We start from the raw sequence: 27378 nt of genomic DNA on the forward strand, positions 1-27378 counted from the left end.
ATTGTGTGGCCTTTGAAAAAGCACCTACAAGGCCAGGATCTGGCCCTTGATAGAAGTCAAGGCCAGCTCCATTTCAGCTTTCATTTGCAGGAATCCTGCCTATGACATACTTCCTGGGGTGCCAACCTACATATGCCTTCCAGACCTTTAATAAAAGGATTCTGGAAGCCAGCTTCCTGGTATCAAATTAGACACTACCGAAGGAGATCACCCACGATCCTTTATAAAGTGGGATTCAGTCAAACCTGTTAAATTTTTCATCCATAAGGTAGGATGAAAAACCGGACCTTGTGTGAGAAGGTCTGGCTATAATGGCATATCTTTATGATCTTGGTAAATCAAGATCTTCTGAGACCCACTGGGGCCACCAGAATCGCCTCCTTTTGTTCCTGCGAAGAAGGCGCTAAAGTAGCAGAACTGGTGGAAACGTATCAGTGAAAAACTGATCCCATGGGAAAACTAATGTGTCTGTACTGTAGCTAAACCGAATGACAGGGCCACAACTGAAAGTGAGGATTTAATATTTCAAAGCGCAGAAATTTCTGGTGAGCGGGAAATATATTGGCACGTGGAGATATGCATCTTTGACATCGATCAAAGACAGAAAACTACCCTCCTTGCAGGATGAACACAACCGATTGAATTGACTCCATGCGAAAGGATCGGATGTTTAAGTGCCGATTCAGATCTTTGAGATCTAGAATGGGTCTTACCTCTTCATTTGGTTCTGGAACCATAAAGTGTTTGAATCAAAACCTGTGCCCTGTTTCACTAAGGGAAACTCTGATTTCACCACCTGAGACGATCCAGAAAGAGACCTCTTCTCTGGATCCTTGGGAACATTTTGCCTTAGAAAAAACGAGACGGAAACTCTCGGAACTGTAGTTGTAACCTAGAGAATAAACTGCAGAAGCCACCAATCTATCCTGAGAATTGCAGGAGCCTTCCCCCCACCTAAGCGAGCAGGGGCGCACCTTCATGAGGAGGTTTTTGCATTCTGCTTTGTGGGCTTTCTGCCCCAAGATCTCTTCCGACTCTGGTGCTGTCCTTGGGGACTTCCCCTAGAACCTGACGGTGAGGCCGTCAAGACTGCTTAGAGGCTGATGCCCCCGACACAGGAGAGGCAGCACAATTAAAGAATATTTGAACTTCTTTACTGGTAAAAAGAGCTTTTTCCATTAGAGGTCCTTTGGACATACTTATCCAGATAGTCTCTAAATAGCCATTCACCATGAAAGGGGAAAACTGGCTAAGCTTTTTACACGGTGCTTCGGCTGACAGCCACAGAGCTCTGCGAGAATGCACTAGTCCAAGCATAAGCTATGAGGCTTAAATGATAGAGTGTTTTAAAGCATCTACTGTGAAACAGTGCGTCTGATATACCAGCCCATTGCTGGGCCTGTTGATCAGGCAGAATTTAAAGCATTTCCACAAACTGTTCCTTAATGGACTGAGATGCACCAATTGCAGCAATGATCGGCTGCGCTACTGAACTTGCAAAAAACATTGTTTTTAGAAAGAAGTTCCAATTTATCTGTTGGATCCTTTAACATCGGTGCTTTATCCACTGGACATGTGAGATTCTTGCTCACTGAGGCGATTGCAGCTTCAATTGCATTACATTTTCTTTCACAGAAATCCTCTTCCATAGGATACAGTATGGAGAATTTCTTGGGAGGATAATATTTATCCGGATGTTCCCATTCAGAATACATAAGCTTTAGTGAGTATATGTGCTGCCGAAGCAAGCAACATGAATAGGGAATAACATTCCCAGATGGGGGAGGTTTTAATGAACCCGATAAGGGGTAGGTTCCTCAAGAGCCTGTGCCGCCGACAGCAAAAAGGGTGAGTTATGGAGTACACAAGCAACCTGTCTTGTGATGCTACTCCTTCCATATTAAGATCCTCAGAGGAGGTTAAATAAGCATCTTCCAAATATTTGGGAAGATCTACCTGATCCAAGCCTCCTGCACCTCAATAAGAGCACTAGATGGGAATCTGCTCTGTTTAGCCCCACTATGGAGAGACATTATAGCATCAAACTTCTTTCCAAATTACAAATGGTAGAAGAAAAATAAAAAAACTCTTGTAAGATATATACAGGGACTGGAGTGTTTATGCAACAAGTTTACTCTCAGAGGATGACTTTTTGGAAATGAATTTAGTTTATAGTAAAGCCATTGACCCCTTGAGAACCCTTAGAGGAGTTCCTGGTCCCTTACCACTCATAGCATGAAGCATAAAGAGGCACACAAAGAATGTACATTGCAAGGCTATAGTCCATCGCCATTAGCTGCTATTAATCCTAGCCTGGTAAAGTATAATTTGTCAAAGGGAAATGCCTGTCGCCAACCTGAATAAGCCATCCTCCTGCTCTGTCCCTCCACAGCCAGCAGTAGCTACACATACACAGCACTTTACACTTCCTCCATGTGTGGCCGGCAACTGATGCCATTAGCCACGCCCCCGCGTGAATTACACCACTCCCCCCTCCTTTCAAGGGAAAGTGTTTTCCCGCTTGAGCGGCGGCCCAGGCGTCCTGAGAAAAAAAAAAATCCTCCGCTGAGCACCCGCACGTTTTGTCCCTTTTTTTTTTTTAAACAAAAAGGAAACTTTTTATATAAATCCCCCGAAGGGGAAAAAAGATTAATATTGGGGGCGCAGGAGGAGAACCAGACCGGAGGATCTGTTGCGGTTGGAGAGGAGAAAAAGGCAGGCTTCTGTGCGGTTTCCAGCATCAGATCGGTGAGTGCTCAATACAGCCCCCAGTGGTGACACATAGGCATGACAGCATTGTACATAAAAAGGAGAAATTCCTGAGAAAATCTCCCTTACCTCTTCCTCACAGCAGGGTTTATCAGAGATAATGACCCTTCAGGAACCGGGGAACCTCAGGTTTACTGGCACCCTGCCAGTAAAAACTTTATGGCCTTACTACCAAAAAAGTACTGGATCCCAGGGCCAAGCTCTCCAAAGAGAAGCGTTCGTAAAACCTTGTTTCTTTGGACATGAGGCCTGGGTACCATTAATTTAGCCCATGAAAAGGACATCAGAACGGATCCAGTCAGCATGACTAGCCCCAGCAAGGAAGCTTCCAGCGGAGCTCAGCACATCTTTACTCGGGACCAACACCTTAGACACTGGTGAAAAAAAACTGAGGACTCCCAGTAGTGGGAGGGGTTATATAGGGGAGTACACTTCTTGCCTTAGGGCGTGCCAGTGACCATCACTTATCAGTGGCCCTATAACCCACATAGTAATTATTATGGCTCTGTGTCCCCTGATGCAAGAAAAGAAAATGTACAAATTTGGCCCAATTAGCCATTTTTGCTCCCTGGGGTCATGCGACTCAAGAGTTACAAGGTCTCAGGTGTGAATGGGGGAGCAGGTGTGTTAAATTTGGTGGTCTCGCTCTTACATACTGATTACTGGAAGTTCAACATGGCATCTCATGGCAAAGAAATCAGAAAAAAGCTCTACATAAAAATGCCCTAGGCTAGAAGAATGCCAAGACCCTGGAATTAAGCTGTAGCATGGTGGCCAAGGCCATAAAGAGGTTTAAAAAGGACAGGTTCCACTCAGAACAGCACCCGCCATGGTCTATTAAAGAAGTTAAAGTTTTTAACCACTTGCCAGCGCGGCCAATTCCGACATTTCTCTCCTACATGTAAAAAATGTTTTTGCTAGAAAATTACATAGAACCCCCAAACTTTTTTTTTTTGGCAGAGAACCTAGAGAATACATTGGCGGTTGTTGAAACTTTATCTTGCACTGTATTTGCGTAGCAATTTTTAGAACGCTTTTTGTGGGAAAAAGTTTTGTGCTTTGTGTTTTTGCATATTGTGAAAGATGAAGTTATGCTGAGTAAATAGATAGCCAACATGTCACGCTTCAAAATTGCACACGCTCGTGGAATGGCGCCAAAGTTCGGTAATTAAAAATCCCCCATAGGCGACACTTGAAATTTTTTTACTGGTTACATGTTTTGAGTTACAGAGGATGTCTACGGAGAAAATTGCTCTCGTGCCAACTTTCGTGTCGATGCCTCACATATATGGTTTGAACACCATTTTCATATGTGGGCGGGACTTATGCTTATACATATGCGTTTGCTTCTGCAGGCGATATAAAAAAAAAATTACTATGATCATTCTTATAGTGTAAGACTAAAACAGCAATATCTGAATGATGTCTAGCTACAGGTATCATTCAGATATGCCCACTCAAAGTCCGTCACGTCATGATGGCGGGACTGAAGCGGTTAAAAGGAAAAAAAAAAAATTATGAGTGAAATAAAAATGATATGATAGAGATATATATTTTCACACATACACAGTTGTCCTCATAAGTGTACATACCCTGCCAGAATTTATGTTTTCTTGACACTTTTTCCAAAAATATGAATGATAAAATAACATTTCTCACTCATGGTTAGTGTTTGGCTGAAGCCATTTATTATAAATCAACTGTTTACTCTAAGGCCGCGTACACACGGGCGGACTGTTCGCCCAACTTTGTTTGTCAAACAGTTTCGGCAAACAGTCCGCTCAAAATTAGCATGGACGGACATGGCCAAACACGGCATTTTTTGAGCGGACTGTTTCAGCGAACTGTTTGCCAAACAGTTCGCTCAACTTTTGAAATGAACGGACTCGCCCACGTAAGGCGGAGGCAAATCCGCCCATTTCGAGCGCGTGTACAGGTAGGCGGGGCCCGCGAAGGAGACGTCACGGGCTCCGCCGCCTGGAATGGACTTAAAGGGGAACCCCAACGCCGAAAAAAATCGGCGTGGGGTCCCCCCAAAGTCCACAACAGACCCTTGTCCGAGCACGCTACCCGGCCGGCCAGGAAAGGGGGGGGCGAGCGAGCGCGCCCCCCCTCCTGAGCCGTACCAGGCCCCACCCCAAAGCACCTTGTCCCCATGTTGATGAGGACAAGGGCCTCTTCCCGACAACCCTGGCCGTTGGTTGTCGGGGTCTGCGGGCGGGGGGCTTATCGGAATCCGGGAGCCCCCTTTAAGAAGGGGGCCCCCGGATACCGGCCCCCCACCCTATGTGAATGAGTATGAGGTACAATGTACCCCTACCCATTCACCTGTGAAATAAAGTACAAAAAAAAACACAACACAGAGAAAAAATATTTTATTGCACAGCTCCGGGGGTCTTCCGTCTTCGGGGGTCTTCTCGCCGGACTCCTCCGCTATCTTCGTGTAGCTCTTTTACTAGCGGAGGAGTCTGGCTTTCTTCCTCCCCGCCGCCGGCCTCTTCTCCCGACTTCGGGGGTCTTGTCCCCCTCTTCGGTTCTTCTGCCGGGCCACCGCGCCTTCTTATAGCTCTTTTGCAGGCGGTGGCCCGGTCTTCTGTCGCCGCTGCCTTCCGTTCTTCTGTCGCCGCCTTCGGTTCTTCTGCCGGGCCACCGCGCCTTCTTGTAGCTCTTTTACAGGCGGTGGCCCGGTCTTCTGTCGCCGCTGTCGCTGTCGCCGTCGCCCGTTCTTCTTCTTGTTCTTCCCCAGGAGATGTTGACACGTCGCTCTCTCCGGCCGGAATGCCAGAGCCGCGCTGTGCGGTCACTTATATAGTGACAATGGGGCGGTGTCACATGGTATATGTCACATGGGTTGGTCACATGGTGACCCCGCCCCCTTACGATGTCATAGTCCCCATGTGACATCAACCCATGTGACCAACCCATGTGACACCGCCCCATTGTCACTATATAAGTGACCTCACAGCGCGGCTCTGGCATTCCGGCCGGAGAGAGCGACGTGTCAACATCTCCTGGGGAAGGGGAAGGGGAAGGGGAAGAAGAAGAGGAAGAAGAAGAAGAGAAGAAGAAGAAGAGGAAGAAGAAGAAGAGGAAGAAGAAGAAGAAGAAGAAGAAGAAGAAGAAGAAGAAGAAGAAGAAGAAGAAGAAGAAGAAGAAGAAGAAGAAGAAGAAGAAGAAGAAGAAGAAGAAGAAGAAGAAGAAGGAAGAAGAGGAAGAAGAGGAAGAAGAGGAAGAAGAGGAAGAAGAAGAAGAAGAAGAAGAAGAAGAAGAAGAAGAAGAAGAAGAAGAAGAAGAAGAAGAAGAAGAAGAAGAAGAAGAAGAAGAAGAAGAAGAAGAAGAAGAAGAAGAAGAAGAAGAAGAAGAAGAAGAAGAAGAAGAAGAAGAAGAAGAAGAAGAAGAAGAAGAAGAAGAAGAAGAAGAAGAAGAAGAAGAAGAAGAAGAAGAAGAAGAAGAAGAAGAAGAAGAAGAAGAAGAAGAAGAAGAAGAAGAAGAAGAAGAAGAAGAAGAAGAAGAAGAAGAAGAAGAACGGAAGGCGGCGACAGCAGACCGGGCCACCGCCTGTAAAAGAGCTACAAGAAGGCGCGGTGGCCCGGCAGAAGAACCGAAGGCGGCGACAGAAGAACGGAAGGCGGCGACAGAAGACCGGGCCACCGCCTGCAAAAGAGCTACAAGAAGGCGCGGTGGCCCGGCAGAAGAACCGAAGAGGGGGACAAGACCCCCGAAGTCGGGAGAAGAGGCTGGCGGCGGGGAGGAAGAAAGCCGGGCTCCTCCGCTAGTAAAAGAGCTACACGAAGATAGCGGAGGAGTCCGGCGAGAAGACGCCCGAAGACGGAAGACCCCCGGAGCTGTGCAATAAAATATTTTTTTCTCTGTGTTGTGTTTTTTTTTGTACTTTATTTCACAGGTGAATGGGTAGGGGTACATTGTACCCCATACTCATTCACATAGGGTGGGGGGCCGGTATCCGGGGGCCCCCTTCTTAAAGGGGGCTCCCGGATTCCGATAAGCCCCCCGCCCGCAGACCCCGACAACCAACGGCCAGGGTTGTCGGGAAGAGGCCCTTGTCCTCATCAACATGGGGACAAGGTGCTTTGGGGTGGGGGGGGCCGCGCGGCCCCCCCTTCCCCAAGGCACCCCCCCATGTTGAGTGCACGCCGCCTGGTACGGCTCAGGAGGGGGGGCGCGCTCGCTCGCCCCCCTTTCCTGGCCGGCCGGGTAGCGTGCTCGGACAAGGGTCTGTTGTGGACTTTGGGGGAACCCCCACGCCGATTTTTTTCGGCGTTGGGGTTCCCCTTTAAGCCCATTCCAGGCGGCGGAGCCCGCGACGTCTCCGTCGCGGGCCCCGCCTACCTTCACACGCGCTCGAAATGAGCGGACTTTCCTCCGAGCGGGAACAGTTTGCTCATTTCGAAAGTAGCCTACACACGGGCAGACTGTTCGCTCAAACACAGTGTCAGCGGACAGTTTTTCGGAATTTCAGAAAGACTTTGTCCGTCAAACTGTCCGCTGAAACTGTCCGCTGAAAGCCCACACACGAGCGGACTGTCCGCCCAAACACTGTTCAGCGGACAAGGTTGGGCGAACAGTCCGCCCGTGTGTACGCGGCCTAAGTTATAATAGAAACTACCCAAACGACCCTGAGCAAAGGTTTACATCCCAGTTCTTAACACTGTATTGCCCCCTTTAACATTGACAGCTTGAAGTCTTTTGTGGTATTTGTGGATGACCCTCTTTATCTTCTCAGATGGTAAAGCTGCCCATTCCTCTTGGCAAAAAGCCTTCAGTTCTTGTAAATTCTTGGGATGTCTAGCATGATCTGCTTGCTTGGAATCTCCCCAGAGTGGTTCAAGGATACGGAGGTCAGGAGACAGATGGCGACTCCAGAACCTTCACTTTATTCTGAAATCGCCAATGACAGGTCGACTTGGACATTCCAACATGACAATAATCCAAAACACAATGCCAAGTATGTCCCATGTGCAGCTTCCTGGCTGATGAATGCAAATGTTCCTCCAGTATTTGATAACATGCTGCATTCCTCTTGCCATCAATTTTGACCAAATTTCCTGTCTTTGTAGCCCACAAATCCACAAAACATCAGCGATCCACTTCAGTGTTTCACAGCAGGAATGGTGTACCTTTCATCATAGGCCTTGTTGATTCCTCTCCAAATTTAAGATTTATGATTGTGGCCAAATATCAGAAACCATGAAATCAGAACGAGACAGAAGTACAGTTAAATCACACTTGTTTAACCACTTAAGCCCCGGACCAATTGTCTGCCTAAGGACCAGAGGTCTTTTTACAATTTCGTACTGCACTGCTTTAACTGGTAATTGCGCGGTCATGCAATGTTGTACCCAAAAGAAATTTGTGTCCTTTTCTTCCCACAAATAGAGCTTTCTTTTGATGGTATTTGATTGCCTCTGCGATTTTTTTTTTTTTTTTTTTTTTTTTTGTTTAACGATATAAAAAGGAAAAAGACTGAAAATTTTGAAGAAAAAATGATATTTACTATAAGAAAAATCAAATAAACTCAATTTTAGTCATACATTTAGGCCAAAATGTATTTAGCCACATGTCTTTAGTCTAGAGTACATTTTCTGGAATTTACACAGCTTTTAATTTATGACTGTCCATCTAATTTCTTAACGTGCTAAAATGGCAGGGCAGTACAAATGCCCCCAGTGACCCCATTTTGGAAAGTAGACACCCCAAGGAAATTGCTAAGGGGGCATGTTGAGCCCATTGATTTTTTTTTTTTTTTTGTCCCAAGTGATTGAATAATGACAAAAAATAAAAAATAAAAGTTTACAAAAAGTTGTCACTAAATGATATATTGCTCACACATGCTATGGGCATAAGTGGAATTATACCCCAAAATAAATTCTGCTGCTTCTGAGTACGGGGATACCACATGTGTGGGACTTCTGGGGAGTCTAGCTATGTACGGCACCCCGAAAACCAATCACTGCCTTCAGGATTTCTAAGGGTGCAAATTTTTGATTTCACTCCGCTACATATCACAGTTTCGAAGGCCATAAAATGCCGAAACACGACCCTCCCCCCCCAAATGACCCCATTTTGGAAAGCAGACACCCCAAGCTATTTACTGAGAGGCATGTTGAATCCATGGAATATTTTATATTTTGCCACAAGTTGCGGGTATATTACAAATTATTATTTTTTGCACAAAGTTGTCACTAAATGATATATCGCTAACACATGCTATGGGCATAAGTGAAATTACACCCCAAAATAAATTCTGCTGCTTCTCCCAAGTATGGGGATACCACGTGTGGGACTTTTTGGGATCCTAGCTGCATACGGGACCCCGAAAACCAAGCACCGCCTTCAGGATTTAAATATAAAACGCTACCAAAAAAACTGTTAGCGATCGCAGGGATGAGGCCTGACTCTGCGAACGCTGCAGTTATGTGTTTAGTGTTTTGTAAGTGACAGTGATCGATCGATCTTGCACTTGGGTGGGCTGGGCAGAGGGGCAAAACGCAGGAGCTAGCAGGCATCTCGGCTGATCCCGCTAACAATGCGTTTTTTTTTGGAACCCTAAACTGCTGGGGACGCTAGTATAGATCTGATCGGATCCAATATTCATCTGTTCAGATACTTATACCACTACGGGAGGTGTATGCTTTGCTCGTGGGTGTTAGCGGTACTGGCACTAACCTAGAGCTGCCTGGGGCGACGCAGACCCTATCTGATCCTAAAACCTAATTGATATCACCCGCCGGGTGATCAGGGAGTTAAACCTTTATTGGGTAATAAATGGTGGGTGCCCTGATGCTATAAAAAGCAAACTAACCAGTCACCCGTAACACTTATACGGTGATCACTGGTGAAAGGGTTAACTAGGGGCAATCAGGGGGTTAAAACCTTTATTAGGTAGTATATGGTGGTCCCTGACGCTATATAAAAACCTGATGGGGAATCTAAATAACTAACTGGCTAACCAGCGTCACCAGTGACACTTTTACGGTGATCGCTGGTGAAAGGGTTAACTCTAGGGGCAATCAGGGGGATAAAACCTTTATTGGGTAGTATATGGGGGTACCTAAGGCTATAAAAACCTGGCGGTGAACCTAAAAAAATAACTAGCTACCTAGCGGCACCAGTGACACTAATACAGTGATCAGAAAACGATTGCTTAGTGACACTGGCAAAAGGGGGTGAAAGGGTTAACTCTAGGAGCAATCAGGGGGTTAAACCTTTATTGGGGGGGGTAGGGGGCTACCCTGGACCTAACACTAACTGCCCTGACACTTTTTACTGTCACAACTGACACTAAATGCAGTGATCAGTAAATAATCACTGCAATCAGTGACACTGACGGGGGGGGGCGACAGTGTGCCTATGTGTAGTGTTGGTGCACACTTAGTATATCCTCTCCTCGCAGTCCGGTCAAAAAGACCGCCCCGAGGAGAGTGACATCAATTCCTCCCTGCCTGTGTTTACACTACACAGGCAGGGGAAGCTTCTCATTCGCCAGGAGCGATCGAGATGGGATGGCCAGAAACCAACGGCCACCCCCTCATCCTGGATTGCTCCTGAAGCGAAACGTACCCCCGCAGCCAGCGGCAAGGGGTCCGATCAGACCCCCCCACCCGCTGGAAGGCAAGCACGTACGGGTACGTGCTTGTGACCGTACATGCCATGCTGTCGACGTATATCTACATGTGGCGGTCCTTAAGTGGTTAATAAAAGTAAAAATAAACAAACAGTCAAACATAGCCAGATTTCAGTAAATGGAACGGATAGTTAGCCAAGCCAGAAGTCAGGGATCAAAGTAGTGGAACAGCAAGCAGGATCTGGAGCCAGAAGGGACATCAGCAAAGCCAGACTTTAAACAGAAACACAAGAGATGTTTCTTATGATGTTGGCGAAGGCAGAGTCCCTCTGGACTGGACGGCTTAAATAGGCAGGAGTGACTAGCAGGATATGAACAGGTGAGCAACTGTGGAGAGAGATGGGAGCTGGCAATTAGCCGACAGCTGGGCAGCCAGCTCAGAAAAAGAAAAAGCTGCATTTTGGTCTCATCGATCCAAATGACTGTGCCAGAAGGTTTGAGACTCGTCTCTGTGCTGTTTGGCATATTGTAAGCAGGATACTTTGTGGAATGTACGTAGTAATGGCTTTCTTCTGGCGACTCGACCATGCAGCCCATCTTACTTTAAGTGCCCCCTTAATGTGCATCTTGAAAGGGCCACACTACATTTTGAGAGAGAGTCCTGTATTTCACCTGAAGTTGTTTGTGGGTTTGCGTTTGAAATTTCTGTGGTTTGGTTTCAACAGAACCCCTCATTTTCCACTTCTTGATTAAAATTTGAACACTACTGATTGGCATTCTTTTCATTTTCTTTTGCTTTCCCCATGACTCTGAATCAAGAAAAGTCAGTGCAGCACTGGATGAAAGATGCAAGGGTCTGTCAGGAGTCCAGAAACTCACTGACCTTTTATATACACACACACACACACACACACCTATTACAAGCAATTGGATCACAGACGAGGATGGTTACCTTTAACTACTTCCCACCCAGCCAATGTACACATACGGCCGGTTGGGTGCCCTCTCCTTCAGGAACGTCCTTCAGAAGGAGGGGGGATCACCCGCGCAGTGGTGCGATCCAGATGAGCTTGTGTCACCCAGATGCAGCGCATCTCCGATCGGCAGGAGGGCTCTGATTGGTCCTCCTGATCACATGACGGCCATGTCCAATCACAGCCGTCATGTGATGTAAACGGCCGGTTGCTAGGCAATCGGTTCTACTCTCCTCACACAGAAGTTGTCACTGGGGAGAGAACAGGTCGCTGGAGCAGGCTGGTGATCAGAGTATGAGCCTTTTTTTGTTTTTACAGCTTTTTACTCACTGATCACCAGTCTAGTGTAAACACACAAATGTAAAAACACACGTCCCCCACTAAAATGACATGTCCTAATGATTATACATGATCATTTGCGTACATATGACCGTGATCACATAAACCAATTATACACTTAACAGAATTTTTTTTTCCCAAAAAAAGTAGCAGAACACATTTTGGCTTAAATTTATGAAAAATTCGATTTTAAAATAGAAAGAAGAAAATGTTTTTTTTTCCCCCAAATTTCCGCTCTTTTTTTTGCTTACATCACAAAAAATAAAACACAGTCATGAATAAATACCACCAAAATAAAGCTCTATTTGTGACGAACAAAATGCTAAAAATTTAATTTGGGTACAGCGTAGCATGACCGCGCAATAGTCATTGAAAGTGAGAGAGTGCTGAAAGCTAAAAAATGTTCAGAGAAAGAAGGGGCGAAAGTGCCCTGTATTGTAGTGGTTAAACAGATAATAGTTTATTCAAATGATGCACAAATGCAATGCAGGTTCACAAAGATATACAGAGAAATGTTAAAAACATACAAGCAACACTATAATGCACAAACTACATTTATACTAATGCTAACAAAGTTTTTTGGATTTAGTCCTGGGGAGGGGCGTGTCCACACCCGCCAGAAGCCTCTCACCAATTTTCTGGGGACAATTTCTACTAACATAGGTTAATCTATACAGTGACAAAACTGTTAATCGCAGAAACCCAGGTACCCCCCCTCCCCCCAACAAATAGAGCTTTCTTTTGGTGGTATTTGATAGTCTCTGCATTTTTTGCGCTATAAACAAGAGTGACAATTTGAGAAAAAAAAAAAAAAAGAAAAAAAAAAAAAAAACACAAACACACACACACAAATATCTTTTTGCTATAAAGTATATCCTACATTTTTTTCCTCAGTTTAGGCCAAAATATATTCTACAATTTCTGGGGGGGGGGGGGTGGAGGTTGCAACAATAAGCGTATATTGGTTTGCACAGAAAAATTATAGTGTCTACAAAATAGGGGATAGAATTAGGTCTTTTTTTCTACTAGTAATTTGCGGCGATCTGCAATTTTTAGGCAGACAAATTGGACACTTGACACATTTTTGTGTCAACGACGAAGATGCCGCGCGTGTCGGCTCCCGTGAGCATGCGCGGGAGTGACGTCATCACGGCTTCGCCGAATGACAGCGGTGGAGCGGCAAGACCCCACCGAGAAGATGGATGCGCCGGACTACAGGGGACAGCGGTGACTTCGCTGGCTCCTGTGTCAGGTAAGTGACACATAATGGACTACTATGCGATGCATAGCAGTCCATTATGCTTTGCCGGGAATGAAAGAGGAAGTAAACCTTTACTTCCTCTTTAAAAAAAAGGTTCTCTCAGCCCCAAAAGAAGAAATTCTCCCATTTATGATGGCATGCTTCAATGCCACAACTCTCCTAGCCGCCCCACAGTTGGGGGTCTGGGATCTGAGCTAAATGTCGTGGATTGCCACAAAGGGGCAAATGAGGTGAATAGGTAGCATCTTTACCATAGATACCACCCTAACCTGCACCCAAACTGATCGTTCTACGCATAGGACCAGTGACCACTGGAAGGGCCCTAGGACAAGAATAAACTAAATTAGTCATGGCGGCATATGACCCGGAGCACAGTCTCCAATGTAACCGCTGGGTTTTGACTAGACTGGCTGAACCATCAAACACACTAACTAGCACAGCCTCAGGTTAGGCAAAGCCAGGCCTCCCTGTGAGGGAGGTAGTTGAAGAGTGGCCTAGGCCAGCCTTGGTGTTTTACCCTCCAAGACAAAAGAATTATACTGTCTAATAGCAGAAGAGTCGCTTTAGTGATCGAGACTGCGGGTATTTCTGAAAGATAAAAAAAAAAAAAAAAAAAGAGTCTGGGTACATAGGCCATCTTGACCAAGTTCACGCTACCCACTGCTGATAGCGGGAGGGTACTCCAGTCTTGATGTTTCTAGGCAAATTGTGAAACTAGCGGGTCAATATCAAAATATGCATCCAACTTAGCCCGTACTTTGACATCCAAGTGAGTGAACTTCCACCCATTGTAACGGTGTGTGCATCACTCCACCAGTTCCAAAGGAGCTGAAAGAACTGGACAGATTTTTTCCCAATTGATACGAACCCCAGCATAATGACCATATCTATGATACCTAATGCGGAACACAGACACAGATCCGCATCTCGTAGGTACAACAGTGCATTGTCTGCATAGAGTGAAAAGTATCTCCTGCAAGGAACCTACCACAATCCCCTTCACTCTGGTGTCACGTCAGAAGAATCGCCAGGAACTTGATTTGCCATGGCATCTCTGCCTTGTTCCCCTAGATAGAGGAAAGGGAGGGGAGAGAATCCCATTTACTGAACCCTAGTCACAGGGCTCCGGTACAATAGTTTGAACCAGAAAAAAAAAAAGTTTGGGCCCAAACCCAACGCATTCTAGTACTTTCCAGAGGATTGTTACCTTTAAAAGCCATTCAAACCCCTTTGTGTCACCTTATGTGCATTTTATTAAACCAAAATCACCAGGGTATGTAAATTTTTGTTTAGGGTCATTTGGCTAGTTTCTGTTGCCATTAGGATATATAGAGTAAATACAGTTAATAACATGGCTTCAGCCAAACACTAAATCGTGAGCGAAAAATGTTTGAGTTTTCGTTTCCATTATGTACACACAATTTCACAAAAATTAGTACACCCCTCACATTTTCGTAAATATTTTAGCTTTTTGTGTGACAACACTGAAGAAATGACACTTTGATACAATGTAAAGGAGTGTACAGCTTGTACAACTGCAAACTTGCCATCCCCTCAAAATCAGTCAAACGCAGCCATTAATGTCTAAACCACTGGCTATAAAAGCGAGTAAAAATTGGTGTAAGTCAAAATGTTCAAATTGGGCCCAATTAGCCATTTTCCCTCTCGTGTGTCATGGGACTCAGGGTTACAAGGTCTCAGGTGTGAATGGGGAGCAGGTATGCTCAAATTTGGTGTCACTCTCATACTGGTCACTGGAAGTTCAACATGGCACCTCATGGCAAAGAACTGAGGATCAGAAAAAAAAAAATAGGATTTTTTGTACTCACCCTAAAATCATTTTCTCTGTAATTCACCGACACAGCTCCTCAGCCATTGGGTTGTTTGCCCTATTACTAGGAGACGCTAGGCAATATAGATATATTTATTCAATTGCAACTATACGGCCGCCTGCAAAACTTTGCGGCCAAAATAAGCATCAGCCGATGCACCGATGTCTACCTTGTAGAACTTGGTAAACATGTGGACAGGCGACCAGGTCGCCGCTTTGCACACCTGAGCGACAGACGCTTGGTGTCAGAAGGCCCAAGACATTCAGATTGCCCTTGTGGAGTGGGCCGTGACCAGAAAGGGGGGCAGATGCCCCTTCAAGGCATAGGCTTGTACTACAATCTGCCTGATCCAACTACAAACGGACAACAAGACCGCCATGCCTTTTTTTTGGGACCAGCCACCGAAACAAACAGAGTCTGACTTCCGAAAGGGAGCAGTGGCAGACAAATATACCTTCAGAGCCTGAACAGCGTCCAGAGCGTGAAGGGCCACCTCCTTAGGGAGTTTCGGCATAGGACAGAGATGGTAACACAATGTCCTTAATGTGAGAAGCCTCGACCACCTTCGGTAGAAAAGACAGTTGCGGACACAACACCACCTTATCCTTGTGGATAACCAGATAGGGTGACTTGGAAGACAAGGCCGCCAGTTCCGAAACCCTCCTGGCCGATGTGATGGCCACTAAAAAGACCACTTTCTGGGAAAGAGTCAAAGGGGAATCTTCCTGATATTTTGAAACTGCGGTTTTTGAAGCGCCAACACCAGATTCAAATCCCATGGGGGCAACAGCGGGCACACGTCGTACCCCCTCAACAAAGGGTACTCACTAATGAGCAAGATGCCAGGGATTGCTGGAAAAAAAAAAAAAAGACAGTCAAGGCTGAAGTTTGCCCCTTATTGGGGCTTAGCGCCAATTTCTAGTCCACTCCTTGCTGAAGAAACAGCAGGATCCTGGATATAGAAAAGGAGCGCGGATGCCCTCCTTTCTCCTCACACATGGAGAGGTAGGCCTTCCAGGTACGATGATATCTTCCGAGAAGATTTCCGTGTCCTTAACATAGTTGGAATCACAGAGTCCGACAGACCCTGGTTCCTCAACACCTGGCTCTCAATAGCCATGCTGTTAAAGCCAGCGGTGGTAAAGCAGGATGGAGAATGTGACCTCGAGACAGAAGGTCCTCTCGCAACAGCAGTAGCCAGGGAGCGTCTACCACCAGACGAATCAGGTCTGCGTACCAAGGACGCTGAGGCCAATCTGGGGCAACCAGCATCACTGGGATTCCCTCGGCTTCCACTCTGCCAAGCAGGCGTGGTAACAGTTTCAGTGAAGGAAAGGGGTAGATCAGCTGGTACCGATCCCACGGAACCACCAGCACGTCTGCCCACGGATCTCTTGTCCTAAACATGAATCTTGGCACCTTCTGCTTGAGACGGGAGGCCAGAAGATCCACATTTGGTGTGCCCCACTTCAGGCACAGTAACTTGAATATCTCCAGATGCAATGCCCATTCTCCTGGGTCCAGAATCTGTCCACTCAGACCGCCTGCCAGTTCTCCACTCCCGGGATATAAATGGCCGACAGGGCCGGAACGTGTTGCTCTGCCCACCGAAGTATGTGAGCGACCTCCCATGCAGCGGCTGAGCTTTTTCCCTGTTGTATGCCACCGCAGTGGCGTTGTCTGACTGGATCCTGATCGGATGCCCTTGCACTCTAATCGACCATGTGGAGAGGCACAGCCTGATCACTCTCAATTCGAGCAGATTGATCGGCAACTTGGATTCTTCTGTCGACCAGAGGCCCTGAGCCGACTGAACCCCCATCACTCCACTCCAGCCAAATAGACTGGTGTCCGTTGTGATCACTGTCCACTTCAGAGGTAGGAAGGATTTTCCGGACTGAATCACCGGGGACCTCAACCACCAGATCAGCGAGTCTGACTGGCTCACCTGGATCTGTCGAACCAGGGACAACTGCGATTTGTCCCATTTTGTCAATATCTCCTTCTGCAGGACTCTGGTGTGGAACTGGGCATAAGGTACTGCCTCAAAAGGAGGCTACCATGAGTCCCAGTACTCGCAATGCAAAAGCAGATCGACGACCACTTGCGGTCCATAAGCAGTTTTTACGCGGACCTGAGAGTCTGCAGTTTGTCTGAAGGGAGAAACACTCTAGCTTCCATGGAGTCCAGCAGCAGCCTAGGTACGGCAGAAGCTGGGTTGGTACAAATCACCGACTTCTTTAGGTTCAACAGCCACCCAAATTCTTGCAGGGTCTGCATGGTGATCACCACATCCTCCTCTAATTCTGAGGTGGAAGATATCCTCAGGGGTAGATAGTCTAGGTATCCCCCTGATCCCACATTGTCGTAGCAATGCCAAAACCTTGGTAAAGACTAAGGGGGCTGATGCCAGACCAAAAGGAAGAGTCAAACTGGTAGTGGGCTTCCCCAACTGCAAATAGCAAAAATTTTTGATGCTGAAGGCATATGGGTATGTGCAGGTACGCATCCTGGATGTCCAAGGACACCAGGGAGTCCCCTTGATGGAGTGCGACTATTGAGCGAACTGATTCCATTCTGAACCTCTGTACTTTTTACAAAGTGATTGAGGGCTTTAAGGTCCAATTTGGAGTAGAATCCCTGGAAACTTTCCGATTCCAGAACCGGTACAACCACCCTGCGATTCAGCAGGTCCTTTACTGCCCCCAAGAGGGCCTCCCAGCGAGCCGGGGATACGGGTATGCCGGAGAGGAAGACTGTTTTGCAGCCAAGAGAGAAACTATCTCGAAGCCTGTGGAAATCAGATCGCAGACCCATTGGTCGGATAACCGAGAGGACCAACGGGCTTGCAAACTCCCGAAAGCGACAACCACCCGAGAAATAGGTGGGGGCAAACCTTCATGCGGTAGCACATATTGCGGTTCCAGGGACGTTAGTGACCGTCCGTGGTCATACTGGCGGGCTGGAGACATTTTGTCAAAGCTCCGGGCGGACAAAAACAGTTTGTGAGCGAAAAAAGTGGGCCCTTGCCTTAGCCTTCCTGGCCTGTGGGAGTAGGGTACTCTGGCATTTTTAATAATGTCCTCCAAGGAAGCTCCAAAGAACCTGTCGCCAAGGAAGGGAAGATCAGTCAGGGCTTTTTTGGATGTCTGATCAGCAGACCAGCATTTTAACCAAATCAGGCACCACAGCTGACACTGAAGCCCTGGATAACAGAGGGAGAATATCCAGGGCCGCATCACAGACATACTTAAGGCCTTGCACTAGTTGGTCTTCTAGTTCCACACAGACAGGAGAAGTTGTTGCTCTCCCAATTCATGGTTCAAAAGTTTTGCCCACTCAGTCAGTGTCTGCGACACAAGTGCGGATGCCAGTACTGGCCTCATGGCTAACCCCACAACCATAAACAAAGAACGAGCCACTGCCTCGGCCTTCCTGTCCATGGGATCCTTGAATGCAGGAGTCCACTCTACCAGGATCGTGGTTACTTTATTTAACCTGGACACTGGGGGGTCCATGACCGGAGGAGCCGACCATTTTTTGAGAAGGCTCTCCTCAAAAGGGTAACGCACCGCTATGTATTTGGGGACCGAAAAGGTCAGTTGCGGGAGACCCCATTCCTTGTACATTAACTTGTCAAAATAAGTCAGATACGGGAACACCTTAGGTGAACGGGCTGGCTTACGGGATCCAAAAGGGACCGGAAACATCAGCAGAGGGGTCTGCTGGCTCCTGAATCTTCAGGGTATCACGCACAGCTGTGAAAAGTGCTCCAACAAGCGCTTTGTCACGCACGGACCTGGGCGGGGACTCATCCTCACTGTCCAAACAGTTCTGGTCAGCATCGTCTGGCAAGACAGAGCAGGGGTCACAAGCCTCAGCAGGACCAGAGTCTGCGTCAGAGCTCTCCCAGAGGATGGGACGCTTTAGTGCACCTTTCTTCCCACACACCGCCTACATCTTGGCAATAAACAAATTGAGGACCGCCGTCAAAGTGTCCATGGGCACTGCGCAGTCTGCAGGTGACCCGGTTGCAATTGCCTGGATTTCGAGGAAAGAAACACCAGTTTCTGAAGCCATGCTGACTCTACCCTGTCTGCCACCCGAAGGGGACTTAGGACAGTGACAGTCCTACCCTCCTTGCTGCCGCTGGCTGAGGGGCTCTCTTTCTCACTGGACTCACCACCCTAAGGAGTTCTGCACTGTCCCTCAAGCAGTGCCCGTAGTCCCTGAGGGCTCCCAGGTGCACAGAAAACAAAAGCTGTGTCGGTGGCAGCCACAGCAAATAACACCAAACCGCTCTGAAATGTGCTCAGGCTTCAAGAAAATGGCCGCCCAGCATCCAGTACATAGACATAAAACACAAAAGTCTGCTAGAGAAATACTGAAAGAAGAAAAAAAAATAAACACACATTTTCAGGTTTCCAGAAAATAGCCACCAGTGTTCTGTATAGGAGATCACTAGGAAAATGGCCTCTGAAGCCCAGGAAAGCATACTGCCCCTGCCCACACCTAAAATGGCTGCCAGGCAGCTCCATGAGGTACAGGAAGAAAACGATGACAGTGAAAATAGCCTGTCCCTCAGCTCTCGGGTCCCCGGCGCCGCCATTTTGGCTAAGGGAAACAGGCAGTGGAGCCTAGCGGCTTCACTGCCCGTTTCCTACTGCGCATGCACGAGTCGCGCATCGCTTTGTGAACGGGGCGCGCTGTGTTCTGGGACACAGTTCCCAGAACACAGCGCGACCCATTACCCAGAAGACGCCGCACAGAGGAGAGAAGATAGAAGATCTCCGTGGAGGAGGAAGGAGGCAGATTAGGACGATGTGCCTAGCAACAGGCATTTCTGGCAAGTTAAAAGGAAAAAAAAAACCTTTTCATTTTTTTTTTTCAAATTTTTAATGTATTTTTTTTTCAGGGTGGCCCTTCACTTTAAACCTTCTTAAAACTTAGACTTTCTGGCAGAATAAATAAGTCATCAGTCTTACGAATCTAAGCAGTTTTCTTTAACTAGATTTTCACTGCTCTCACTACAGCAAGACAATTAGTGATTTTTCTTCCCTGACATGGTTTCGAGAAAAACGACAGCAGGACAATATCTTCATTCAGATGAAAGCCTGAAGCCACTTTTGGCAAAAAGCCTGGACGAGGGCATAACACCATTCTGTGCTCATGAATAATCAAATATGGCTCTTTACAAGAAAGAGCAGCCAATTCTGAAACCCTCCTTGCTTAGGATATAGCAACCAAAAATGTCAGCTTCCTAGTCAGAAGGAGTAAGGGAACATGCTGTAATGGTTCAAATGGTGGTTTTTGTAACACTGACCAAACTAAATTCAAGTCCCAAGGGGTTAAAGGTGATTTAACTGGAGGATTAATCACCCCTTGCATAAAACCCCAGAAGAAAGAATGTGTAGCAAGCGGTCTTTGAAATAAAACCGATAAGGCTGAGACTTTGCCCTTAATAGTACTTGGGGCCAACTTCATATCTACGCCCAATTGTAGAAAGGCAAGGATTCTGCCTATAATACATAGAGGGTGCCAACCCTTGGATTCACACCAGGAAACGTAAGCTTTCCAAACGCTATAATATACAGCTCTGGAAACTGATTTCCTTTCATTGATTTAAGTTGAGATAACAGACCTGGAAAACCCACGCTTCTTCAGAATGTGGGTTTCAATAGCCACGCCGTTAAATTTAGTGTTCGTAAAGTAGGATGGAATATCAGACCCTGCGAAAGCAGGTCTGGTTTTAGTGGGAGAGGCCATCTTTACGATCTCTGTTGTCATCTTTACGATCTCTGCGTACCATGACCTTCTGGGAGGGGGGAACTCCACGCCAAATTTTTTTTTATTTTTTTTAAAACAGCGTAGGTTCCCCGAGAGCATGCCAGGCCCTTAGGTCTCGTATGGCTTTTAAGGGGAACCCCCTACACCGAAAAAACAGCGTGGGCCCCCCCCCCCCCCCCCCAGATCCATACCAGAGCCTTATCCGAGCACGCTACCTGGCCAGCCAGGAAAGGGGGTGGGGACGAGCAAGCACCCCCCCCCCCTCCTGAGCCATACCAGGCCGCGTGCCCTCAACATGGGGGGTGCCTTCGGGAAGGGGGGCGCCCGGCCCCCCACCCCAAAGCACCTTGTCCCCATGTTGATGAGGACAAGGGCCTCTTCCCGATAACCCTGGCCGTTGGTTGTCTAGGTCTGCGGGCGGGGGGCTTATGAGATTCCGTGAACCCCCTTTAATAAGGGGGCCCCCGGATCCCAGCCCCCCCACCCTATGTGAATAAGTATGGGGTACAATGTACCCCTACCCATTCACCTGTGAAAAAAAAAAAAAAAAAAACACACACACACACACACACACACGGGTTAAAATAGTTTTTTGCACAACTCTAGGGGTCTTCAGTTTTCGGGGGTCTTCTCCCCGAACTCCTCAGCTATCTTCTGCTCTTTTGCTAGCTTTTACTAGCGGAGGAGCCCGGTTTTCTTCTTCGCCGCCCTCTTCTTCCGACTTCGGGGGTCTTGTCCCCTTCTTCGGTTCTTCTTGCCGGGCCACCGCACCTTCTTCTAGCTCTTTTACTCGTGGTGGCCCGGTCTTCTGTCGCCGATGCCGCTGTCTTCTGTTCTCTTCTGGAGATGTTGCCTCGTCGCTGCCTCTGGTCCCAATGACAGGACACACGGCGACTTATATAGGGACATCACCGGATGATGTCCTTATATAAGTCGCCCTTGAGAGCTGATAATTCTGTGAGAGTCGCCACCGTATAGACGGAGATCCGACTTGGAGGCGACCTTCATTGAAATCAATGGGTCCCAGTCGCCTACAAGTCAGATAGAAGTAGTACAGGAACCTTTTCTGAAGTCGGAGCGACTTCAGTAGTGTGCATTAACCTCCCTGGCGGTATGATTCAGTCTGGAATAAGGTGCTGAAAGCGGTACAATTATTTTGCATGGAAATCTGGCTTTTATTTTGTAGTCCTGTAATTCTTAGGAATAACGCTCTGAAATCTCTTCAAACCAGAGTCTAGCGGACATCCCGGGTATGATAAAGTTTATAATATAATAAAGAATAATAAAAATTATTCAATAATGTAATCAAATCCAAAAAAAAAATGAAAAAGGGACATGTTTTGGTTGCTATGGACAATCTCCAAATTACAAGCAGTAAAAAACAGTATTTATAATATAAAAGTGCATGCAGGGCATTGCACAAACCACTAGGGACAAAGGGGGTGTGTATTTTTTACTACAGCACTGTAATCTGTAAGATTACAGTACTGTGTGTGTTGTGTCTTTTTACATTTTTGAATTTGCCGCCGTTCTCCGCTCCCGTACGTCGTAACGTCGCAGGGAACGGAGCTCGGCGGCATTCGGCACTGTGAATCGAGCGCAGGACGGCTCGATCACACAGTGCGGCGGACATCGCTGGATCCAGGGGACAAGGTAAGTGACGTTACCTGTGTCCTCCCCTGCATCGAGCGGTGCAAGCCCGAGTCTGGCTCGGGGTTACCGCTATTGTAATGAAATTCCCAACCCGAGCCAGACTCGGGATTACCGCTAAGGAGGTTAAGACTGCTCTCATTCACTTACATTGATTTTTACATGTAGCGTGACTTAAGGCGACTAGGGGCGACCTGAAGTCGCATCTGAGTCGCCCGTGTGAACCGGCTCTAATAGTTATGTCCTGAAGCACTTATTGACCACACTGAGCAGTGAAAGTTATTCTACAGTTAAAAAAAAGGCTTCAACACCTGCTCTGACTTCAAATCTCCAGGATATTTAACACCAAGTATACACTGGTGTTAGGACTTTTTAGAACTTCGTTTATTAAACAGGTACATTTGTATACCAACATAGTTATACCAGAGACAACACAGTAAAGTGAAGAGATTTGGCTCCTACCTTAAACCCTGTTTTTTTCACCTTAATGCACTGTCAGTCACACACACCTTGCCCCCCCCCCCCCCCGTTTTATTTACCTGTGCCCCGTATTTCTGTCAGCGAAGACTTGCTGTCCCTCCATGAGTTCCTGGCTCTTAATTTGAGCGCAGCCATTGGCTCCTGCTGCAGTGAAATCAAATGACGCGCACGCAGGGGGGTGGGGCCGAATCTGGCATAAGTGTCTATGGATGCAAATGCTAGATTCGGGAGCGCGTCCACAAGGTGGACCCCAGAAGTAGGGGATTGGGGTCACTGTGCATAAACGAGGTGCACAGTGGAGGTCAGTACACGTTTGTAAAAAAAATAAAAAACAAGCCTCTACAATCACTTTAACGCTGTTTATTAAATAACTTAGCGAATTACCACCTTAAATCACTGTGATAAAGCTTAACACCAGCTTAACACCTAAAATGATGGTAAACCCTCATACTTACCCAGTAAAGTGAACAGCCTCAGATGATAGATGAAATAAAGCATTCTACAAAAAGCTTTATTTGTATATCTGTCTTCCAAAGTGCAGATCTGTTATAAAAAAAAGTTTCTTAATCTGTCTCCAGCACATAGGTAAGGGCGGAGAGACTGCATCGAGAGCCGATTTGAGGAAAGGCAGGAACACACACACACACACACACACACACACCCCCCTCCACAGAGCAGAATAACTGTTCTGAATAGACAAGATATCTGCTGAGCTCTCGCCTCAAACACAAAATGATCTCGTATTGGGAAATCCTCTCAGAAGTGACTCATGCCAATAGAGGAAAGAAGCATCAGGGAGAAACCACACCTGGTGAAATACAAGTAAAAAACACTACCGATATAGTTCAAAATTGACAAAAATAAATAATTGTACACCTGTGACATCTAAAAAAAACTTACCACTCTGCACAATTCCTGGACATCATGTTGCATGAAGCTGTCCAAGGTCTCCCAACTGTAACAAAAAAATAAAAATTAGCATAGAGATACAGAAATACAGAGCCAGTACACTGTAGTTGCCAACAATGCAGAGAGATGTAGAAAAGAAAATTTAGCTCTGCATATTAAGACACTATGATCATCTGCACGTGCCGCTGACTACATTTCTGCAAGACATCAGCAGAAACCCCCTGCAAACTGAACTCTTGGAAGCTCATCCACTCTTAGTATTAAAGTGCAAGGTGCAGAATGTGGGGTAGCATCAGTAGGGCGACACAGTGACTATAGGTGAATCTTCAGTGACAAATGTCAACCGCAGGTGTACTACCTTATTACCTTACAAGCAGGTAAAAGAGAAACATAGGAGAGGCTCTCTCTGAAAGTCACGTGACAGTGACGATACGCGTTAGACACAGGACATCGAAACTGACGTTTTTACCATCCAAGCTCGCTGCTCGTTTGTATACAATGCACTGTTGCTAGTTTTAATGCATTTAAGAACGTAGGCCAGCCTCACGTGTTTTGAGTGAACAGGTGAAATACCCTCAATAGTCTGAATAGTCTAAATGCTATTGGCACATTCATGAGCATTACTTAATTCTTCATAAACACATGCTGTCAGAAATATTGGGGAAAAATAATTTGCACACACACATACACTTCTCTCATAACCAAGGAAAGATGACTCATTCGATTGTAAAAGGCATGTTTTTTTTTATCTTAACTACTTTCCGCCTGACCACCGTCCAATGACAGGAGCGGTGCGGCTTTTGTTCTGGGCTGACACATGACGTTGGCCCATTCAAAACAGGGAATGTGTGCGATCAGGCGCACACAGCCCGACACTGTCAGTGGCGGCGTCTCCCCAACAGGGTTAAAACAGTCATTGAGTATGGCCGTTTACCCCATAATCGGCTGTGCTCCATTCACAGCCAGATGACGGTCCCTTTGTAAACCGTGTATAATTGTGATCAGGAGCACATTGCATGGGGATGCCGGCGACGGCATGTTCTGGAGAACACAGTTCGTCACTGACAGTGGTAAACAGCCAAAGACCATGGCTGTTTACCATGTGATCAGCCGTAACTTATTCACAGCCCATCAAAAACGTAAAAAGACTGGTAACTGGCTGTTACGGACTCACCTCTCCCACACATTTCGAGCGTGAGGAGAGAAGCGAATGGGATCAGCGCGTTAACTATCTGCAATTGTCAGTGTACTGCACCAAGCACCACACAAGAGAACCTGTCATGTCGCCCATCAGTGTACAGTCTTCAGTGCACAGCACTGTTACTGTCAAACAAATCCCCCCCCCCCCCCCCCCCCCCCCAGTGACTAGTCAGTCATCACTTACCCATCACACAGCCACCATCAGCAGCATGTCCAAAAAAGTTTACAGCAGTGAGGCATTTCAGATCCTCTCCATGACTGATGAGAGCAGTGGGGAATACCATTCAGAATTTGAACCAATTGATAGCAGTGGATCTGCGAACGAGTCAGAGGAAGAATGGGTCCCTCCTAAAAGGGCACAGCTGCCAGAAAGACACCATGATCAAAAGCCCAGGCTCAGTACCTGCACTGCCACCAGGGAGCAACCCTAGGCTCAAACACCCAGGTCCTTCACCACAGTATCACCCCTAAGTACCAGCACAGAAGTTTTAAATCCCAACTATCAGCACTGAAGTGCGACATCCCCCAAGAGTCAGGGCCAATACATACCTCCCAGGTGCTCTTGCCAACCCAATATGGCTGTCTTCCAACTCAGGATTAGCAAGCATTGCCCCTTTCACCACTCAGCCAGGTGTGCAGGCCAATACAGAGAATTTCTTTAATCTAGATTTTTTTTTTTTTTTTTATATTGAATATTATTGCCTGACAATTTGCTGCAATTTTTTTTAGACCACACCAATCTATATGCCAAGCAAAAAAAAAACCAATGATCCTATGGCCGTATGTTTGTTTGAGTGTAGAGCTCCAACTTCGTAGGAGTTCAAATTGTTTATAGGCCTCAACAAACATGGGGCTTACATAAAAAAAAAAAAAAAAAAAAAAAAAAAAAAAAGCCATGCCTACTGGTCCACTAACCCCATCCCCAAATGCCCATTTATCTTGCAGTAATGCCCAGATCTCGATATGAGACGATTATGCAATCCCTTCATATCGACAACACCCAGTACCCTCACTGAAATCATCCAAATTATGGCATTATGTAAAATTCGCCCAAATTTTTCCCCCCCAAAGATTTGCAGACCTTTATGTCCCTGATCAGAAGGTGTGTGTGGCTGAGTCACTAATACACTTTACAGGCCGGTGTCCTATCGCATAATGTCCCCCATCGGATAGTGTCCACTGTGTACTACGTATGCGCAGTACACAGGACAACTACATTCTGAAAAAAGCCAAAGATGAACGGCGCCTGCGCTGTGAGTCCAGATTGTAGCCCCACCATCCAAGTGGACAGAGTTAGAATAAAAAAAGATCCGAGCACAGTGAGGCCGTGCCCCAAGTGTGGCGAGCGAAGTGAGCCCGCGAGGGGCCCTCTAATATGTGCAGCCCTATGTCCACTTGGATGGTGGGGCTTGCACCTCGACTCACGGCACAGGCGCCGTTCATCTTTGGAGATTTTCCGAATATCCTCCTGCTACGTACTGCGCAAGCGCTGCGCAGAGGACACTTTTAGATGGCCAGACGCTATATGTCAGAACACCGGCTAGGAATAAAAATATATTCCTAGCAAAAAAAGCCAAAATACAGGGTCAAATTTTACAAGCTATATGAAAGCCATGGGATATCTTTACGCATATATAAAGTTAGAGATTCCCAGCTCCAGCCACCCGAGTGCCCAGTCTACATGGGCACAGCCAGAAAAATTGTATGGGACCTGGCATACCCACTGCTGCAAAAAGGTTACCACATACCTGGATAACCATGATATCAGCCTGCCACTTTTCAAACACCTACACCTTGCAAAAACCCTGGCACAGGAAGGGTTTCCCACAATCTTTATTCAAACATAAAATTGCAAAGGGAAGAAAACAACTGAGAATCAACGAAGTTCTGGCCTTGTGGTGGAAGGACAGCAGGAATGTATACATGTTGTCCACCATCCATAATGGCATCACAGTTGAGGTTCACAGACTAGGTCCCATTCAAAAGCCAACATGCGTTCAAGAATAATATGTTCACATGGGGGGGGGGGGGGGGGCGGGGGGGAATTTTAATGAGCAAATGCTTCAAGCCACTTTGGGGAAATTACCATTGTCCTGGTGCTCCAGGGCCTTCAAAAGTGTGATAGGCCGTCATATTAGATGTGTAATTTAAGTCCCTAGATCAGCATCTCTAAACTCAGGTCCTCAGGGCACCTCAATAGGTCATTCAGGTTTTCCATTTTGCACAGTCGATTTGATCAGTTTCACTGCCTTAGTAATTATCTCAGCAGTTTTATCTGGGGGAAATCCTGAAAACATGACCTGTTGGGGCACCTTGAGGACTGGAGTTTAGAAACACCTGAGGGCGCTCCCTGCATGTTGGGCCTCTATATGTAGCTAGGCTGTGAAAGTCTCACATGTGGTATCGCCAAACTCAGGAAGGAGTTGCAGAAAGTGTTTTGGGGTGGAGTTGCAAGTACGCATATGCTGTGTGAGAGAGAAATAACCTGGTATGACATAAAAAAAAAATTATAATAATTTTTTTTTTTTTTTTACAGAATATTCATTTTGCAATGAGGGGATCACAGCTTAAAAAAATAAATAAATAAAATAA

General features: G+C 46.6%; 1 protein-coding gene across 2 annotated transcripts in view; it reads right to left on the reverse strand.

Moving 5' to 3' along the window:
- Positions 1-27378, reverse strand: part of USP7 (ubiquitin specific peptidase 7) — a gene marked incomplete in the record, with an annotated part of 508930 nt that overhangs the window by 370108 nt on the left and 111444 nt on the right. For both annotated transcript variants that reach the window (XM_077448850.1, XM_077448849.1), the window contains 1 exon segment: positions 23578-23632. In XM_077448850.1, coding sequence (XP_077304976.1) covers positions 23578-23632 — 55 coding nt within the window.

This window comes from Lithobates pipiens, unplaced genomic scaffold (genome assembly GCF_037356315.1).
Source record: "Lithobates pipiens isolate NorthernLeopardFrog02 unplaced genomic scaffold, aLitPip1_a1.2 Scaffold_22, whole genome shotgun sequence".
Lineage (NCBI taxonomy): Eukaryota > Metazoa > Chordata > Amphibia > Anura > Ranidae > Lithobates > Lithobates pipiens.